The following is a 21,176-nucleotide window of genomic DNA, read 5'->3' as shown; positions in this document are numbered from 1 at the left end:
TTTAGTTGAAACGTAAGCCGAATTTCTTTATACAAGAAAAGTTTCGTTTGCTTACGGACAAAAGTTTTTTGATTTTTGTCCTGTTATGTGTATTTTCCAAACCATAGTTATCTAAAATTCGCTGTTTCACAATACCCCTTGGAAATACTTTAACACAAGTACTTTAATTAACATTGATAATGCAACACAACGATAACGCATCGACACGCGATAGTCATGCGATAACGCACAGCAAACAGAATGATATGAATTGCTCAGGATATATCCTTTACATGTGCCAATAACTGTAGTTTTATTTGGCTGTAAAGATTAATAATCCACACATATTTCACCAATTTAAAATATAAAAAATGTTATCAAATCCTGCCTGTTGTAATGTCGTCAACATAAAAATGTCTATTTCTTTTTATCAGATCGATCGGACAAACTTATTTGTCCTCAAACAGTAGGTTTGTCAACAAATCATGGGGCTGATGGTGAAGAATGTCAACAGTACATTGCAGTTTTGTCTGACAGTACTCAAATTTGCTGGGTTTCTGACACCCCCTCAGGAAGGAACAGTTTTGCGTTTTGCGCTATGGGTCTATTGTTTTTCGTCTTTCATGTATGTAGTGGGTAAGTTACGGAGAAATCAGTTCTTGAAAATTGTTATGGACCATTTTTAGTCAAAAAAATTTGGTCTGAAATGAAGCATAGAATATTTTTTTCTAGATATAGGGTAAAGTTCATTGGTTAAAAGTGTAGCTTCATTTCCGTGGCTCTTTTCAAGGTACCCTTGTCACTGTACTGCTAAGATATTCCTGCTAGAGTTAAGCTGGCACACGGAGCCTCACTCCCCTAATGCGAAGTGGCTATGCCAAAAATTTTAGAAAATGCTTACCTTTATCATATTTTAGGTGGTATCATAATAGCCCAAGCAGGGGCTATGTTTGAAATATGGGGTGACATAGCTCTCATGATCAGTGCGTCATTTCTGCTCTTCACCAACCTGGCTTTTGCCACGAAGATCATCAATGTGGTGGTGAGGTCTAGAGAGATCCAGGAGATCATTGATGCGGCTGATGCTGATCTGTTGGCTGAGGATAGGAACTTCGGTATTGAAGTCATTAAAAGGTAAGATGAGACATTTTCTTTGTGGCTGAAGCTTCGCTTGATGCCGAATGAGCTAAGGTAACTTGTGGCCTTAGAACAAAATGTATGTCCTTAGCAGCAGACTATCAACTATTTTTATTGAATCTCGTATCAAATCTGTACATTTCTTGGAATTGTTTCATGAAGAAGATGCTAAAATATGTTCTTCTCATGTAAACAGTTGCAATGCTGAAACAACTAGGAGTATGTGTCTGTATACTCTGCTGTCTGGAGTGACGGTGTTCGGCTGGGCAGCCAGTGCCGAGAAGAATCAACTGCCTCTCAGAGCTTGGTAAATTTCTTCCTTGTCAAACATCTATTTTATTTTTCTTTGTACACTCATTGCATATTTTTTCTGTACTTTAATTTTAAGCGTATACACTTTCTCAGGTATCCCTACGATGCTTCTAAGTCACCTGCATACGAACTAACATATTTCAACCAGGTAGGGTTATCATCTTTGTTACTCAAACTGCGGTAGTAGGATTTTATTAAATTTCCCAATTATTGGCCCAAAATATCGCGTACCTACTGCTTGAATCCTGTATTCATTTTAGAGTTCATCAGTAACTGCAGCTGCATTGGTTAACGTGTGCCTGGACACATTAGTGACGTCATTGATAGCAGTTTGCCGTTGTAGGCTGAGACTAGTGGCATTGTCTCTCAGGACGTTGTGTGAAGGAATTCCTCTGCCTGACAAGGTATTGCAGAAATCTGTGAGAATATTTTGAAAACTATAGAAAATAAGATTAAAGAAATAATAGATTCCAGAATAACTGTAGTAGACGAGGATGTGGATATTAATATGAAGAATGATGGATCATGAATTTAACGACCAAATACTTAAGAAGTTTAACTGTTTGTAATATATCCACAGCAACTAATATCACCCAAAGACGAGAAGATAGTACATACCCGGTTGTCCCAATGCATCATTAAACATGAAGCCGCTTTGAAGGCTGCCAGACAGATACAGCGCTGCTTCTCTTTACCCATACTGGCCCAGTTTGCCGTGTCTGGTGTCATTATATGCGTCACGGCTTATCAGCTGGCCATGGTATGCATATTCTATGATATTTTTGCTAGAACAATGGGTGAGAGTAAAATATACATCTTTACGTGTTGAAGATGGAAACTATCTTATCATTCTGATATGTTGATCAATAAGGCCATAATATTTTTCCCAACTACATCATGTTGGAGTGGGCTTTCAGATTAATCGAGTGCAGCTGAGCACCAGTGCTTTACATGGAGCGACTGCCTATCTGACCTCCTTAACCCAGTTACTCGGTTATCCTGATATGCTTTCGTGTGATTTAGTCTGGTCTCTGTAATTTGCTGTAGTCTCTAGTTTAATTGTATGTCTTTAATTTTTAACAGGAACTAAACAACAGAAATTGGTTCCGCTCTATTCCGATGGTGGCTTACCTGCTTTGCATGATAATGCAAGTGTTTCTCTATTGCTATCAAGGAAACCAGCTCCTAGAAGAGGTACGTTTTATGAAATTGCTCTCCATTTGAGTGAAGTTTTTATGTATTGCGAATTAACTATTTTGCTTCAAAAGGTTTATAAATTAGCTAGGAAAATGTACGTTACACTTAAACACAATGTGAATAAGTAAAATCAGTTTGTAACTCTTCCTGAAACCATACATAAAGAAAATAAGACCCCCTTTCGTCCCTTTTTCGACCCTTTTTTCGTCTGTTTAAAATCAAATCTCAGTGATATGAATTTCTTCTAGAGTTCGGAGATAGCGGGTGCAGCCTACGAGTGTCCGTGGTACCAGTGTTCAGTGCGTATGCGTCGCACACTGCTCATCGTTATGGTGCGCACACGCCGCGCTCTCATACTCACTGCTGGCGGCATCACCACGCTGTCCCTTGCTTGTTTTACCTCGGTTAGTCTGGTTAACTCATATAAAAAGCACTTTAACAAGACATCTAAAACTAAATGCTTGAAAAATTATCAGTTTCATGAAAAAAATACATTTTATTTTAATTTGTATTGTGATTGTGGTCATTAGACATTATTTTGTTTCAGATAATAAAGGCTTCGTACACTTTCTTCACAGTACTGAAACAGGTCGAGGACAGGGATCCAAAGTAAGCCGATGAGCATTGATCTAAGATTTTTATTATTTAAAGTGTACGAAAACGTAGTACCTATAGTAAAAACTTGAATGTGTAATCACATTTCACACTCATATTATACGTGAAAGAGTAGAAGAATGTTTTTTTGCCACTTATCACGATTAGATTGAATATATGGATCTCATAAAGCATGTATTATTTAGCATTTTATGTAACAGTAAATAATATTATAAATTCTACTTGCCCTTTAATTATTTCAAACCACCCAAACGTTATCCAATCCTGCCTATTGTAGTAGGGTTATCATATAACCCGCCACATGTCAATATTTCCATCAGATCGATTACCTACAAGTTATTAGCCACCAAACTGCAGGCTGTCACTATGGGGCTGATGGTGCAGAATGAGAATAGATCACTGCAGTACTGTCTGACCGTGCTGAAAGTGGCTGGGTTTCTGACACCCCCTCGGGATGGAAGAATTCCTCGTTTGACGCGTAGGCTCTATTGTTTTGGTGTTTTTATGTTTTTAGTGGGTAAGTTAGGGTCTGTAGTTTAATATGGCCTTCTACTGACTGCCGTTAATGAAGGGACTAATTGGATTTGGGGACTGGGCACTAAATTTCAAAAAAAACTAAAAAACACGCTTTTTATAGAAAAACGAACTAAAAACTCGAAAATAAATTTTAATGAATTTAAATTAAGAAAACAGTGTTAAAAATTTCAATGAATATAAATTAATAATAGTGTGAATACAAAAAAAAAAAATTAAAAAAAGGCGTGGGGTGCATGGTGTCAATAGTTATAAATATTTTATTGACAGATATGAGTACAGTGATTTTCATTTCGATAATATCTTAAAAAGCACCCCACGCTTTTTTTAAATATTTTTTTTGTATTCACACTATTATTAATTTATATTCATTGAAATTTTTAACACTGTTTTCTTAATTTAAATTCATTAAAATTTATTTTCGAGTTTTAGTTTTTTTCTATAAAAAGCGTGTTTTAGTTTTTTGAAACTATTATTTATTTTCTACTTTTTAGTTTGTTTTCAAACTATTATTTGTTTTGTAGAATTAAAATTCTCTTTAGTATACAAAAATTGTCAATATTAGAGAAAACGGCTAAAGATAATTATTGGAAATAAAATTAACATCGAGTCCTGCCTTATCGACTGTAGAGAAAAATTCTAGAAAATTTTAATTAATTTTCTTACCTTATCGACTACAGATGAAAATTATATAAATTAACAAAGATCATATTTTGCAAATTGAAAAGCCTAGAAGTCGGTGTCTAATGGATGTTACTAAGTTAATTTTGCCACCGACTTCTAGGCCGATGCACCTAAAATTAGTTTTTTTTTTGCTTTTTAGTGTTTTGGGAACTCGGTTAAATTTTTTGTAAAAGGTTATTTATTTAAAGCTTTTCAGTGATACGAATAGTTGTCACTATCCATACAAGTGGGAAGTTCTCATCAATACAAAGAATATAAGTTCAAACGAGATATTTTACATATTCAGTTGTCGAGTTCCCTTGACTTTCTCTGGTCTCCATCATCAGGTCAGCTCCAAACCTTCACTGTTGCATAGGTCTTGTCAATACGAATAATTTAAGCCCAAACACGAGGTAGTTTACATATTCAGTTGTCGAGTTCCCTCCATTTTCTCTGGTCTCCATCATCAGGTCAGCTCCAAACCTTCACTGTTGCAAAGGTCTTGTCAATGCAAATAATTTAAGCCCAAACACGAGGTAGTTTACATATTCAGTTGTCGAGTTCCCTCGACCCTCTCTGGTCTCCATCATCAGGTCAGCTCCAAATCTTCACAGTTGAATAGTGCTTTTAGGCGTACACCTAAGTGTCAAGTTTTTACCCTATGTATGCCTACAAGTTTTGAAGTTTGCCCTCGATTTCTCAGGGTTTCCATCATCAGATCCTGACCTGATGAATATGGGACCAACTGGCAGCTATTCCAAGTCGAACAAAAAAAGAATCACGTAAATCGGTCTATAAACCTCGGAGTAATCGATGTGTATGTGTAACCTCCTCCTTTTTGGGAAGTCGGTTAAAATGGAATAATTTTATCAAATTAGTGTATTGTCATCGGTCCTCAATAAATCTACAAAGTTTGAACGAAATCTGGCCGTTTAAAGTGGGTCAAAATCGCGCCCAAAGAAGTCGGTTACAAACAAACATACAAACATACAAACCTACAAACATACAAACATACAGGTGAAGCTAATAAAAAGCGTGTAAAAATGGTCAGGGTCAAATATGTATTTTTTTAAAAGGATCCAGTTTATCATTACATCCAGAATTTTGTATTTTGCTACGACCGCCAGTCTATTTTTTTTGCGAATTGAGTAGCTAGCAATCTGGGAACTGTTTCAATAAGAAAAAATCCAAATGTGCTAGTTTTTCCGCAACCATATTACATACATATACTTTTAGGTTGCATTATAATGGCTCAAACGGGAGCCATGTTCGAAATATGGGGAGACCTAGCTCTGATGACCAGTGCATCATTTCTGCTGTTCACCAACCTGGCCTTTGCCACTAAGATCATCAATGTGGTGGTGAGGTGTCGTGAGATCCAGGAGATCATTGATGAAGGTGACGCTGATCTGCTGGCTGAAGATAGGTATCTGGGTATTGAAGTTATTAAAAGGTAAGTTTATTCTTAATAATGAATATCCAGCATTTTGTTGATCGTATGTAGATATGGAGGTATATTTATATAATGTTTTTTGTTTTGCCATTATATCAAGTGATTGAGTCAAGCAATTTTCATAACTTGAACTTTCTTAAAATACCCTAAAAGTATTTATTGATTTTTTTTTTATAAACAGTTGCAATGTTGAAACCTCTTTGAGCATGGGTTTGTATACCCTCTTGTCTGGAGTGACGGTGTTCGGCTGGGCGGCCAGTGCCGAGAAGAATCAACTGCCTCTAAGAGCTTGGTAATTTTTAATTTCTCCAAAATCATATTTACAAGTATTTTTTACATAACAAAATTACTCGTCTTTTGTTTGTCTTTTTGTAATGTTCTCACTTTCTCAGGTATCCCTACGATACTTCTAAGTCACCTGCCTACGAATTGACATACATCGACCAGGTATCTACATCTTTGTATTTTATTTTTCTATCACATTGGTCAGCTGGTATAGTCAGCCCTCTTCTATAGAATACAATGGTCTTGTCATTAAGTAAACCTTGATTTCTTGTACTTATTCCATTTTTTTGCAGAGCTCAGCAGTGACTTTAGCAGCACTAGTTAACGTTTGCTTGGATACTTTGGTGACATCATTGATTGCAGTCTGCCGCTGCAGGCTGAGGCTCGTAGCGTTGTCTCTTAGGACTTTGTGTGATGGGATTCCCTTGCCTGACAAGGTATATAGAATTATGAAGATAAAGCCATAAGAAAATATGCCTTAAACATACATATTGAGAAGTCTTCCTTGGAGAACTGTAAACATAGAAACAAGTTAAACAGTCCCAGTTGGGAGACTCTGCTTTCCGAAACTTGCTTATCCAGCTAACCGATCTTCTTCATGTCCCATTCATAAAATTTGCTCTTCTTCAGCAACTGATATCACCGACAGAAGAAAGGATAGTACTCACTCGCTTGTCACAGTGCATCATAAAGCACGAGGCAGCTTTGAAGGCTGCCAGACAAATCCAGCGATGCTTCTCTCTACCCATACTGGCGCAGTTCGCCGTGTCTGTCGTCATCATTTGCGTCACGGCTTATCAGCTGGCTATGGTAAAATCCTGTTACGTCCGCTCCCAATATACAATCTGTGGATTTGGTAACTAGGGATATAACTTTGCTATAGGCTTCATACAAAGTGTCTAGTTCTCTTTGTATTAAGCAAATCCACAGATACGACAGGTTATTGAAAACCACCGTTTGAGTCTACTCATAAAACGTGTGAGGATGGCCGACAAATTATTATTCTTGCGCCTCTGTTATCTTTGAAGTCCTTACTGTATTTTATTTCCGTCTATGAACATATTTTTACCTCTTGTCTAGTGATCATGGTCATCTTGTTAATTGCTTTTGTAATTTTCAGGAGTTAAACAACAGAAATTGGTTTAGGTGTATACCTATGGTAGCTTACTTGCTTTGCATGGCTCTTGAAGTGTTTCTGTACTGCTATCAAGGAAATGAGCTCCTTGAAGAGGTTGGTACCATCATCATATCAGGTTCTTGCCATCCATTGCTAAATTTAGGTCCTCCCTAAATGAGCGTGAACCAACCTGATCTAGGGAAAGCATACATCAACTGCCTGACAACTGTGGACTAATCCTTCGCTTGTTCGAGAAGTCGGTGTCTTCTGATTAAATGATGTGTGTCCAATTGAGACAGTCCTCTTTCCTGAATTCGGTTGTATTACATGATGATATTCCTTCTAGAGTTCAGAAATAGCAGGAGCGGCTTACGAGTGTCCGTGGTATCACTGTTCAGTTCGCATGCGTCGTACTCTGCTCATCGTCATGGTGCGCACGCGTCGCGCTCTCAGGCTCACTGCCGGTGGCATCACCACGCTGTCACTCGCTTGTTTTACCTCTGTAAGTTTTTAATATATTTTCAATTAATAGTTCCGTAGCTTACTAGTATTTTTGGAAGGGTATCTTCATTGCCTTTAGTTACTTTATACATGGGAATTTCAACTTTGTTTTTATCTGATATGACATACTTTTAGCTGTCATTGTGCTGTATAAGAGAATTAATTTGAATGTGATCAGCTGTTTTTGTTTCTTGTTACAGATTATAAAAGGTTCGTACACCTTCTTTACGGTCTTGCAACAAGCTGAAGACAGGAACCCGAAATAAACATGAGAAGATTTAATGTACAAAGTAGTTAATGTAACAGATTGTCAATTTCATGAATTTTAGCAAAGCTTATTAATATTACAAAAAGGCAAAACTAATTTGAAGATGAACAATCTACTTGTGAGAGTGTCCATGGAGTTTCTTGCCGGTTCTTCTCCATAAGACCAATTCCTTGGAACCGTGCACTTAGATGCTTTGTTTTCTGCACTGCGGTTCATTATTTATACTTGAATTTGGAACTTGACAAATTGTACTTCCAGAAATGGAATCGTAAATAGCTTTAGCATCAACATCATAAATTAAAAATTTACCAGGATTCGCGTCTAATTAATATTCCTTCTGTATCACGATAATTAATGTACAATGTTCAATTATTTTTCAAGCCTGTTTAGATAGACATTATGATCACGTGTCCACCAAGTCACGTGGATGCTTGCAGTGTGCACTAATAGTGATAAAATGATTGCAATAAACAATGCGTTCACCAAGTCTTTACTATCATTTAAAATTCTTAAGGCATGAATGCATGGGTGAAAGGATGTCGGACTTGCGGGATTGTTCGAAAGATTTGCCGCCACCTTAGAACATAAATGCCACCAGAAGAAGCATGGGTTTTAGTCAGTAAAATTCTGACAATTCCGTCTGCCCCAACCACGACACAGTGAAAAGAATAATTTTATTTCTTTAGACGAGTTTTAGTTTGAAGTGAATAAATGGCTTAACCTTCTTTTCGCAGCGGATTGCACTTACCTATAGGCAGATGGTCTCCAATTGTTATTTTTGTCACGACATATATATTTACACAATATGTGGAAATGGAACCTTGGTGACGTAACAAATTGCAAAATATACGTGCTCTTACTTGCTACTAAACAATCACGAATGACCTGATATCGTAAGTATAATGTTAAGGTGAAGTAACTGCAAATAGCAATTCAATTCAAGCATAATGTTATAATAACTGCCTCGTTAGACTAAAAGTCGCATTTAACGCAAATGCTGAAGCACGGAGTATCGTTTTGTGGGTTTTAAGAAAACGTCACAAAGTATCTCAGAGTCTAGAAGTTGGGGATTGATTCACCCGTCCATTTGGAAGGAACCCTGCCTGTGATCTCCGGTCGTGTGGGATAGTCGCGTAAGGGAAAAATACTGCACGTGTGTCTACGCAAATGCATGTGCACTACTATAATACCTGTGTCCTGCGTAGCTCGCGGATCTTCTTAGTGAGAACAGCCGCCGTGGCGGACAATCGGTCTAGACACCATTATTAATATTTCTGTAATCAATAAAAAATTGTCTATCATTTCCTGAACTGTTGCGATAACCAGTCAATTAGTAAGAAGTCCAATCCAAGCCATCACGCATCACGCGTCTACATCGAGCTACATATCCGGGCTACCAAAGCAAAGGTCTACTGCACCGACTAAACTAAAACCTTTATTGCCTGCAATAAAATCTATAAAAGTAATATAACTTTTACAACCGCTATTAATCGGCCAGGTAATCAGGGCTGCTTATATTTATACCTTATTAGTTTTATAATGAATCGTAAATTGTATATTATTCTCATGGGCTGGAGGCGTGGACAGCATGACACGGGCTGGGCCGTGATAATGACTTTGCATCAATATATCAAGTGTTGATAAGATTAAATATTAGGTTGTAAAGTGGCAACGCAGTGGAGGTGTGACCGGCCGCTAATCCGACTTTGGAGACGAAGAAAAGAGGGTTATGTTTCATTTACATGTCACACAAGAATACGAGAATTATTTTAGCGTATTACAAGTGATGCTGATATGTAAATACACTCTTTTGCAAAAAAAACGGGCACCTATGCTAAATCTTAGTTTTAAGGACTTTACGTGTATTTCAAAGGGTTTTAATGATTGGAGTATGTTTCTAGCATCAAAAGAGTTAACCAAGCATGCGTGAGAGTGTATTCTAAATTTGAATTTTGTACGATTGCTAAGAAATTGGTTAAACCTTGTTTTGGAGTAATTGCTGGCAGAAAGTTCGTCGGTGTTTTGGAAAGTTTTTGCAGTGATTTTCAGGAAAATGATAATGCAGTTTTAACTAATGATTAATGTACTTTTTCGTTTGATCAAAATCTTTTTGAAAAACTATGCGTATTTGATAAAATTTTCACCTGCTCTAAATGGGCTATACTGATGAATGATGGCAATGTTAAGAGTTTCGGTATTTTAGTGTAAAGCGTTCTATTGTTTAGATATTGTACCCACGTGTTTAAAAATATCCCTTTCTCATAAATAAACACTATTTAGAGGAGTATCAGTACTTTGAGCTGCGACAAAACCAATTTAAAGTAAGCAGTGCCGATCACAACTCGTCTCCTATCAGACTTTGATCAAACGAAAAAGTACATTAATCATTAGTTAAAACTGCATTATCATTTTCCTGAAAATCACTGCAAAAACTTTCCAAAACACCGACGAACTTTCTGCCAGCAATTACTCCAAAACAAGGTTTAACCAATTTCTTAGCAATCGTACAAAATTCAAATTTAGAATACACTCTCACGCATGCTTGGTTAACTCTTTTGATGCTAGAAACATACTCCAATCATTAAAACCCTTTGAAATACACGTAAAGTCCTTAAAACTAAGATTTCGCATAGGTGCCCGTTTTATTTTGCAAAAGAGTTTATAAGAATGCATGCTTTACTTTGTTGATCTCGTTGCTTAGCAACGGAGTATGAAGTAGTGAGATAATTTATCTTGAACGATAACATTTTGAGATTGTGTCTCAAGTATCATTGCGGAATAGGCTAGTTGCATACTTTAAATAAAGAAAGACATATTATTACATATTTATATTCATTAGTTTCATTCATAAGTCTCTTTGTTTGTGTCACAGGTGCCATATTACATAATTTTTTTATAATAAGTATCATGGTTGTATGATGTTGTAGATATAACTATTTTTGCTTGACATAATATTTACATAGAGATAGTTTTCCTTCACTTTTATAAACCTCGATCGAATGCAGTTATTCGTTATGGAAGGTTTACCTAAAAAGGGTCTCATTCAATCACATGGTATGTAGATTTTTTTAATATACTTTTTTCAACTTATATTTCTTCTTTGACACACTGGAGGTGTGCGTGAACTACCTACTTTTATTACCATCATAATAACTTCAATATGCCTAATCTACTTATTTTTAGTAGGTAATATGATTAATGGCTTTGATGATTGAATATTTATTACTTATACTAAAGCGCTTTTCAACGTGTGAATGAAATGTTACAACTGAATAAATTATTATGATTGCCGAGGAAATTGATTTTTCTTTAAAAGGCGAAAAATATGACTACAAACAAATAGTTTATTAGCTTTATAATGGTACTTATATGTGTAGGTAAATCAGAGTGCGTCATGAATTGCCTTGCCCTTTCTCGAGTCTAACTATAGACTCAGCTGGTTGCATATCGGACGCTCATAAACTGCACATTCAAACACTGTGAGTAAACCGTTTATTGCAAATTCCTATGCTTATAACTGGATTGCAAAGCAAATCATATACATTGAAAATTTTGTTTTTTTTTAAGGACTTAATTGCCCTCTCAACTTGTCTACAGTCATTCTGCTACGTTCTAAATTCATGAATGAAAATTTTGCTAATAATCGAATTTGAAATTCAATTGTCTCACTACATCTCTGTAAATACGTCATAGGCGACGATGCTGTATTGTACTCAAGATTAACCTAAAACGTCTAGAATTAAACAATTGAATCCTAATAGGCCGTGTTATATTCAATTTGAAATTAGAATACGTTCTGACATAATTCAAATGTCATTTTAGTTTTCAACCAATCAATTTGTATGGAACTCCAATATCTATCGATTTGAATTTTTGTATCAGGCATAAAATAATCGTGTTTGTTTTTTTGTTCGGCGAGTGTGGGCACGGCCTTACGCAGTATTACTACCGTAGTGGGGACAATATAGGAAGCTGACTCGAGTCGAGCAACACAATCGGTGCACGGCTTCCAGTGAAGATGTTGAGGTTTCTGCTCGTGGTGCTAACTGTTGTGAACGTGAGGGCGTGTTACTGGAACGCGCAATGCACGTACCAGCTCTTCGGGTCTAAGACCCCTTATGATACTGTAAGGGGGGATATAAGGGACCACCCTTTACCAGCACGTAAGTTCTATTTGTTTTTTTTTTCAATTTTTTATATGGTAACAAAATAAAATAGGACTAATTTTGAAAATAGAATTTGGTGCAGCATAGACTATTTATTCACTTCGATATTATTATTTATTTAAATTACTATAAAATATTTGCTTGAGGAAGGTCAAGGAAAAAGTTAACCAGACAATGTTATGGTTAAGCATAGTATGTAATTGGATTAGCACAAAAAGATCTAAAGCGGTTTAATCTCGTAATCTGTATGCAGTTTTTTTTCGGAAATAATCTCCATTAAATCAAATTCAAGAGACTTCAGAATAAAAAAAATATATTATTGCAATTTGACTATGGTTCTCACACTCACATTAAACTATGTAATTCCTAAATATGTGTGAAACCTCGTTAGTGTAGAACGAAATACTTAATATGTGTTTCAGTTGCAATTTCACGACGTTTATATGGATCGTTTTTCATGACTGTTTAATTTATGTATCCCTCTCGATCTCGACTAAAATTGTTATGAGAATATTTCGACTAGGCATAATGTTTATGTATCTCCTTAGTATTGTCGAACTGCTGTTTAAAAATGTAAATATAAATTAACTGAGTAGGTATAAAGTAGTGTAAAAATCTTTTTAACTTGATCTTTACATACACATAATTTTTTTTTTTTGAAAATCATTCAACATATTAAACTCAATAAAAGTTTTTAGTTCGTCGGATACCGGTTAGATATCGTTGTCATGTCGTAGTACTAGTAATTTCATACTTATTTATAAGTTCAAAGGCTAGTTTTAGAAAACAATGTTATATTTTTAATCTTAAATTGTACTGTTTGAAAGTAAAAGTTTCGGTTATTACAAAATCAACTTTAGATAAATGCCGTTAAAGATCAATTGGCTCTACTGTTGTAGTTCCATAGACATGTCATGACTATAGCAGTTAAATCAGACCACATATATTACAATAGTTACTTGAATAACTTGCTACCCTTTGGGTTACCCCTCGATTGGATGTCAGTGTTTCATGTCATAGATCCGCGTAACTCATCCACGGACCTTAAATTGAAACAACATTAAAATTAGTAAACATATTTTTTTAGTTCGATGACTTATTTGACTGATTTGTGCAGCTCTATTATTTAAACATAGGCCGGCTGTTGGCCTAAACTTAAAGTGACTCCAGAACCACACTTTTGCCGATGGTTATTGCGACCACTACGCTGGCTGTCATTTGAACATCTTTGGCAGTCGTTACGGGTAGTCAGAAGCCAGTAAGCCTGACAACCAGTCTTATCTAGTGGTACTGGGTTGCCCTTGCCCGGGTAATTGGGTTGAGGAGGTCAGATAGGCAGTCGCTTCTTGTAAAACACTTCTGCATCAGGTTTGGCCGGAGGCCGACCTAAACATATGTAGTTGGGATATTGCAACCACTAGACCAAGAACAAATTGGTTTTAATTAAAACAAACTACATGCAGGGCAAATATTATTGACAAAGTTGCTATATTAAATCATAATTACTTTTATGAATAAACAAAATTCTTCATGAACGTCCTTTATGAAGAAAACGTGATAATAAATCAATTACCTAACAACAAGCTAAAATGATTAATACATCACTAGAATTTAAGGTTGTTGTCTGTTTGTTTATATCCCTACTAATATTATAAATGCGAAAGTAACTCTGTCTGTCTGTCCGTTACGCTTTCACGTCTAAACCACTGAACTGATTTTAATAAAATTTGGTACAGAGATAGAGTTGACCTTGAGAAAGAACATAGGATAGTTTTTATCCCGGACGTTTGAAGAATTCTCTTGGAAACACGATATAATCGAACTCTACGCGGGTGAAGCCGCGAGCGGAAGCTAGTAGCGTATAATTTGTTTTGCAACTGAGTGGAGAACTATAGAAGTGAGCGATAATAAGGTACAACACCGAACTTTCTCTTCCTATTCCCGAAAAAATATAACCTACCTCTATATTACTAGGGCATGGTGTAAACTGACAGTGAAAAAGTATTTCTAAACGATCAGTGCTTTCAGTATTTTTGCATTTTATAAATAAAACCTGTTCTCTGCATCGGTCTAGAATTCGGTGTCTAGGTTTTTGATAAAAGTTTTTATTTTAAGCTTTTCAATGACAACTTTCAATTCTTGTGAATAAGAATAATTTATGCCTCCTCATCTTTTCTAGAAAGTCGTTTTTTTTTTAGTTTAGTTTGTACATAGTACTATGTATTTGTTGTATGAGATACTCAAATCCAATACTTTACAATTAATTTAAGTAATCTCTTTTATTTTTTCCTAAGTGAGTATCACGACTTTGTTAACCTACCGGATAAGACCTCTGCCAAAAACCAAACATGCCCAAAGAGCACTTAATTTTGACGTACAAATTAATAATTTTAATGCAAACAAAACTAAGGTAAATAAGGAACTGGATTATGAACTTCGAAACCTGATTATCTTATTTATGGAGGGATTTTCCTAATGTGGGCCAATAACACATTTATTTAATCGCAGGTAAAATATATGTTTATGTTTTGCTCAACAAAACAAATGACAAATTTCACTTCCTCAAAAATAATTAACCTTCTATATCCATTACTAATGGAACGGGACGATTGGGGACGATCGATATGGCTAGAAAGAGTGTTACTTGTAAGATGACGGCGGACAGAAGAGTATGGAAGAAGAAAACATGCTGCGCCGACCAAAAATAAAATTGGTAAAAGGGCAGAAGGATGATGATGATGACATACAGCGACCTAAGATTCTCTATAGTTTTGATTATCCATACACAGCTGGGTGACTATTCAATGGTGAGTGTGGATACGCACAATTACTGCTAACGATTGAATAAATATGCTATTCTCACGATTGTTTGTACGAGCTGTTATGTAAATATAAACACGTGTTCTTAGGCTGCGCTCACGGTGCTGTGCCGTACGGTGGCGCCTTTTTTTCTTAAATATTCGTATATTTAGGTATTTGGGGAAAATTAGTCTACAGAAATAAACATACGAGTTACCTGACTTATAAAAGTCATGATTCAAATAAGATAATTTTAAGTATAATATCTGTTTGATGGATATTGTAAGTAAAGTACACAAAATGATATTTATTTATATCAGGCTAAATAAGTTACATAGTTAACAAAACTATATTAACATCAGGTAAAAGTGTATTATTGCGCAAATTGTATGCGTTAGTGTGGACTAGGTTTTAAATGCGTATTTCACTGACACTCAACATTGTTCTATCTCTAACGTGTTAGATTATTATTTTATGAAAAAAAAACATGGTTTGTTTAGATTAAACATAACACATACTATATACTAGGTAAAAGTTAACTTTTCTTTTTGTATTATTCACTAACCATTTTCCCACGGTTTCACCCGCGTCCCGTGAGATTAAAACCTGTACGGATAAAATATACCTAGCCTATGTTACTCGGGAAGACTGTTGGCTACACAACACTGAAAGAATTTTTCAAATTGGTTGTTTAGTTTCGGAGCCTAGTCAGTACAAACAAACAATTTTTTTTCGCTTTATTATTCTTGTATTAGTAACAGATAGTATAAATGTGTGATCAAGGGTTTAGAATTTTAAGTACTCTATACAGAATAGAGGACCACCATTAAGCTCATTTACTCGGTAAACAATGAAATAATAAGATACAAAATCACATGTAGGTACGGACATTAAATTGTGATTTGTCAAATAAACGACCGTTTTTTAAACAAACGGTTTATCCATGATTTGTTTTTTTTTTGCTTTTCTTTAACAGGTTTTTCCATTTAGAATAACTTACGTCATAAAAACCGATCTTACATCAAAAGAACAAATATAGGTATTTGTGTATTTTCCATACTTGAGATATATGAATGCGGTTTCACCATCCGTAACTTGAGTATATGTTACTCGGGAAAAGAGTAACTTTCCAATAGTGAAGATTTCAAATTTTTCAAATTGGTTTAGCAGTTTGGGAGTCTTTAGGGTGCAAACAAATAGAAGAAACATTTTTCCACTTTATTATATTAGTAGAGATTCAATTGGATTCACGTTACTTTTTACGACATTTGGTAGTTAATAAATTATAATATAGAAGACGGGTTACTCAATCTCGCTCATTCTATTTCGATACATAGGTTGAATAGACTTCTATTATCAATATTAGCCATTATTTTGGTCACCTGTGACACCTATTATTTACTCTACAGAGTTAAAGTACAATAGGATCAAACGTAAGGTGATGTAATTGCCTTTTGTGCCGACCTACGACAATCATACCTAATTATTTTAAACGATTCGATTGTGAAGCGATGGCTTGGCATTTGAATCGAAATTGACCTGAATTTGAATAGAAATATTTCAGAAATATTATTGAAGTTAGTTAATTATCAAATCAATGTTCTTCGATTACTCTTCCGGCTTTGGCAGTTGTTCCGGGTTGTCAGAAGCCAGAAATTCAGAACCAGTCTAACCAAGGGGTATAGGGTTGCCCGGGTAACCGGGCAAAACACTGGTGTTCAGCTACATCCGGTTAGACTGGAAGCCGACCCCAACATAGTTGGGAAAATGCTCGGGAGGTGGGAGATGATGATTCTTATATTACTCATATTATTAAAAGTAGATACTTTTAAGCGTGGAGACATCCTTTCAAGTATTGGAAATAGGAGATGACTTGTAATTCAACACTCTTGTGTCTTGCCTTTCATAAATGATAAATTCAAATAATTGCTTTTTCTTCTAGACTGCCAAGCAGTATCGATATGGACCCTCAACCGGCACGGCAACAGGAACCCGGGCACCAGCGTCACCGTCGGCATGAAAGAGGTCGCTGACCTCAGGGACGAGATCATCAACAGCTATTTATCTGGCACTAGCCAGCTTTGTGCTCAGGTATCTTAAACTTTTTAACTAATTTCCAAAAAAGAGGAGGTTAACAATTCAAATGTTTGTACTTTTTAAATAATTTCTTCGCATTCTGGACTCGAATCTGTAATTTTTTATGTCGAAATATGAAAAGGTTTACCTACTCCTTTTGGATGGGACACATCAGACAGCATGATGAGGATATAATGTTCATTTAAACTAAATCAATCATGCGTTTCCAGGACATTGAAGACTTCAGAAAATTCAACTGGAACTCTACCCTCGAGACAACCCAGTCTTACCTCACTGGAGTCGGCTATGAGGAACTGTATGACATAGCTAAGAGGATCCGGGAGAAGTACCCTCACCTCCTCTACGGTTCTGCTGATAAGTTCTACCTCAGGCCTACCAATGAGCAGAGGACTATCACAAGCTGTGCTGCTTTTGCTCATGGTTTTACCGACGGGAAGAATCTGAATCTCACTATAGATGAACCAAGAACGAGAGATGATGTCATCAGGGTAAGGGATTTTTTTTTAATAGATTGACAATTCCAACCAATTTGGGAAGTTTCTACAAAAAAGATATGCTAATAATAGCTATACGAATAGCAAAAATTAAATTCGTAAATGAAAAATTTCGAGGCAATTTTGACGAAAATTCAGAGTTCAGATCCATATCTTAGTGCAATGAACTGGGAGTGTTGCCAAACGTGATAATTATGTTGTATCTCCCCACAGCCGTACGAGAACTGCGATCGTTATCAGCAAGATGTGAAGGCTGGTCCAACTCTGGCTTATCAACTGGACTCATACTTTATTTCTCCTGAGTACATCGCTGTAAGTTTCATTTGATTTTCTTGAACTTTTCTATTTATGGCAAACGTAAAATCGGTGGAGCTGATTTATCAAAAAGATTTATTGATGCAACTTATGATGTAGGTGATGGCTACAATTTTAAAGCTGACTACGCTAACTTATAAAATTATATTTCAATAATCACCAAAAAGGCATGCTAAGAAATCAACTGTGGCAGCATTTCAATAAAACAGTTTGTTTGTTTCTAGATCCAGAACGCAGTGCAGTATCGTCTTGGCCTGAGCACAAAGCTGAACGCTTCCAGCATCTTCTCCATGTACGAGATGTGCCGGTTCCTCCGCTCCTGGACCAAGACCCTGAAGTCCCCCTGGTGTGCCCCCTTCACAGAGCAGGACCTCATCACACTGGAATACTATGATGACATCAGGCATTATTATAGAAATGGATATGGGTCTTGGGTAAGTTTCATTACATAAGTTTGCTTAGTAGTTTATATTACAGTTTTAAAGCATATCTACCTTTCTTTACCTTACCTACCAAAAGTTGAACTTGTGAATGCCTTATAGTTTTAAAATAAGCTGAATTTGCCAGAAACAATTTAGATATTTAAGAATCCCATTTCCTTTTCAGGTTAATGAAAATCTGGGCCGTTTACCCCTGAAAGACCTTTTCGACAACTTCTTAGACGTCGTCCAAGGCAAAGGCAGGAAGCTGAATGCTTACTTCACCCATGACACCATGATGGAGATGGTCTTCTGTGCCTTAGGGCTGTACAAGGAGGACCCTCCTATCCAGGCGCTGCTGATGGACCCTGAACGGGTTTGGAGGACCAGTTATATTGGAGCCTTCTCTGGCAATCTGATGGCTGTATTGAACAGGTAATTTTTTTATTTCTTGTACTTCTGAAAATGACGTATCATAGTTTTTGGTGGATTTGAGCACTTTTAAGGAACATAAAAGTTTTTCTACAGTCGATTAGGATATTCACTTATGATACTTGATTAACGTTCATAAATTGTTCACTCGATAAATGCAAATATTACAATCAGCGTGATGCAGTATTTCTTCGGTGACCACACAAAACTTCGTATCTAAATGATCTAAGATTAATTTATAGATATCGTTAAAGGCAATTCAAAATTTATTTTGTATCACGCATACTGTCGTGTTTACGTTTAAAGGGCTCCAAGTCCCTGTCTATCGTAGACCTTTGTTGTAGAAAGTAGTACACATAAGGGCCGTCATTATCCAGTGATGGAATAGATCATTGTACACCAATTGACTCTTTGGACAATTAAATTGAAAATCATTGCTCTATTCAAAAGTTACGCTTCGTTTTTGATCACATTGAATATATGGCTTGAAGTTTATCTTCTATAAGATATTAGTGTCGGTACACGCCTCGATCACCAAATAGTCCTGATATTTACTATAGACTATAACTTAATCTTTCAGTCTATTGATTTCCTTAATCTTCCCACGCACTTGCCACTCATTGACGATTTGATATTTATTGTTGCATGTCCTTATCTGCTGGTTATCATAATCAACAATTTTACAACTACGAATCAAAGTCTAGTATTATCAGTTTCCTATATCGATGTTTTATGGCCTATTGTAATGTAAGTAAGATAGCGACCTTCTTGAGTAGGAAATCAGTAACGGTTATCAAAAGAGTTAATTATTTTGAAAGGGGCTCGACCGTGGCTCATATCACTATTTTTATGACTAGCTACAGTTTGTCTATTTCTGGTTTTATGTATAGTAGTTTGAGCTATGATAAGCCTGGATCGTCTGTCGTATCATTTATGACAATTTGAGCTGAAATGATTCAAATCCACGTGTTAGAGATATCGATGACTTCATTTGTCTCTTAAATATTGAGAGGTTTACATTGAATTTTGTTCTTGTTGATAACAGAGATAAAATATGTTATTTTTGGATCATCCATTTTCTCATTTGAAAGAATCACCTGATCCCAGCGTTGCTGATATACATGTACAAAGTATTTTCAGGCTCAAAATCGAGAGATAACGCCGTTTTTCCAAGTAAAAATAGTTTTAATAATTCATGTTGTATTTTTCAGCTGTCTCGAATCTGGCACCCAACACTCATACAAGGTCCAACTCTTCATCAACGAGAAACCGACCCCTATCTGCCCCCTAACAGGGTGTACATGGGAGGAGTTCCAGGAAAAGTTCAAGCCTTTCACTAATGCCAACTTGGACTTCTGCAGCATGACCTACGTCCATGACGTTGAAGACGAGCATACCAGTCCTTCAACCAATGCCGCTCCTCCGACAAAGGCATTTTGGAATTGGTACTGACTGGAGCACGGTTAAAGTGTAATAAGCACAGTGCAAAGACATTGCTATCTAAAGCAGCATTTTTATTAAGTGTTTTTTAGTCAATTTTAGTTTTCGTTTTTAAAGATATATTTGTATTGTCTGATGTGTTGTCAAATAGCCAGGGGACCGATTCTGCTAAGTTAATAATGTCAAAACTAAATAGAACTTGAATCGCAATAGCAGCAGTTTGAACCTTAGCAAGCATTCTGCTACTAATTTAAGACCAATCGTATTCCAATGACATTCGATTGGTTTGCGACTAGTCTGCCATTTGGTCTATACGCTAGTTTGCTCTACAATCGCTCAATCGCTTATGTATCACATACGCTTCAATCGTAATTAAGTCCGGATATTAATCCAGTCGGATATTAATCGTATGTCGCTTAAGTAATATTAGTAGAATCGCGCCCCAGATTCATCAAATCTACCAGTTAAACTTTTACGTCAGATTATGTGAATGATGTTCAAATCATGCAAGTGTCTAATTGTAAATACGTATTCGATGAAGAAGAGTTGTCACACCCTGTGACTTGAAACAGTTATCTGTACACCTCAATTTCCTACATATGTTTTTGTGATATTTTTAGTGTTCTCGAGTTACAGAACTCGACATTCACTAAATATAAGAGTTATAACACTGTCTATTTCTTACTTTTCCGCAATACTAAGAATGTTATTTTGTTTATCTAATTTCTCATCTTCTGTTACCAGGAAATAATTTGTTTATTTGAACAAAAATAGTGTTCGTATATCGTTATTGTTAATATTGTTTGTAAGGCTGTGAGATCAAGAGAAAATGCTAACAGTTCCTCGAGTTTTGTAAATATGTAAGATGTACTGTTGTTATAGATATTTATTGTAATATATTTTTAACTAAGTTTATGTGTTTCTTTCATATCCCTCGGCAACGGATGAGCTCC

At 36.0% G+C, this 21,176-nt stretch overlaps 2 protein-coding genes across 2 annotated transcripts; both read left to right on the top strand.

The window, feature by feature from the left end:
• Positions 1 to 464: 464 nt before the first annotated feature.
• LOC110379230 (uncharacterized) lies at positions 465 to 8,099 on the top strand. Its single transcript, XM_064035821.1, has 18 exons — positions 465 to 615; positions 897 to 1,113; positions 1,313 to 1,423; positions 1,522 to 1,576; positions 1,689 to 1,832; positions 2,009 to 2,188; positions 2,512 to 2,622; positions 2,874 to 3,038; positions 3,173 to 3,234; positions 3,561 to 3,757; positions 5,674 to 5,890; positions 6,072 to 6,182; positions 6,283 to 6,337; positions 6,469 to 6,612; positions 6,806 to 6,985; positions 7,296 to 7,406; positions 7,639 to 7,794; positions 7,994 to 8,099. The coding sequence occupies exons 1-18, from the start codon at positions 465 to 467 to the stop codon at positions 8,057 to 8,059; spliced, it is 2,433 nt and encodes an 810-aa protein (XP_063891891.1). The 3' UTR covers positions 8,060 to 8,099.
• Positions 8,100 to 12,029: 3,930 nt separating this feature from the next.
• On the top strand, positions 12,030 to 21,134 carry LOC110379226 (multiple inositol polyphosphate phosphatase 1). Its single transcript, XM_021338781.3, has 7 exons — positions 12,030 to 12,224; positions 16,969 to 17,117; positions 17,333 to 17,611; positions 17,831 to 17,929; positions 18,157 to 18,366; positions 18,539 to 18,786; positions 19,995 to 21,134. Exons 1-7 carry the CDS (start codon positions 12,080 to 12,082, stop codon positions 20,233 to 20,235), a joined length of 1,371 nt encoding a protein of 456 aa, XP_021194456.3. The 5' UTR covers positions 12,030 to 12,079; the 3' UTR covers positions 20,236 to 21,134.
• The last annotated feature ends 42 nt before the right edge of the window (positions 21,135 to 21,176 follow it).

Source organism: Helicoverpa armigera, chromosome 8 (assembly GCF_030705265.1).
Source record: "Helicoverpa armigera isolate CAAS_96S chromosome 8, ASM3070526v1, whole genome shotgun sequence".
In the NCBI taxonomy this organism is placed as follows: Eukaryota; Metazoa; Arthropoda; class Insecta; order Lepidoptera; family Noctuidae; genus Helicoverpa; species Helicoverpa armigera.
Note: the sequence above shows the minus strand (reverse complement) of the source record. Positions and strands in the feature narration are given on the sequence as shown.

Excerpts from the sequence above, each read along its gene's own strand:
- LOC110379230 (XM_064035821.1), top strand. The coding sequence starts at position 465 with ATGGGGCTGATGGTGAAGAATGTCAACAGTACATTGCAGTTTTGTCTG. Across the intron at positions 2,623-2,873 it reads GAAACCAGCTCCTAGAAGAG|AGTTCGGAGATAGCGGGTGC; the intron begins GTACGTTTTATG and ends AATTTCTTCTAG. Across the intron at positions 6,986-7,295 it reads CGGCTTATCAGCTGGCTATG|GAGTTAAACAACAGAAATTG; the intron begins GTAAAATCCTGT and ends TGTAATTTTCAG.
- LOC110379226 (XM_021338781.3), top strand. The coding sequence starts at position 12,080 with ATGTTGAGGTTTCTGCTCGTGGTGCTAACTGTTGTGAACGTGAGGGCG. Across the intron at positions 17,930-18,156 it reads TTTCTCCTGAGTACATCGCT|ATCCAGAACGCAGTGCAGTA; the intron begins GTAAGTTTCATT and ends GTTTGTTTCTAG. Across the intron at positions 18,367-18,538 it reads GAAATGGATATGGGTCTTGG|GTTAATGAAAATCTGGGCCG; the intron begins GTAAGTTTCATT and ends TTTCCTTTTCAG.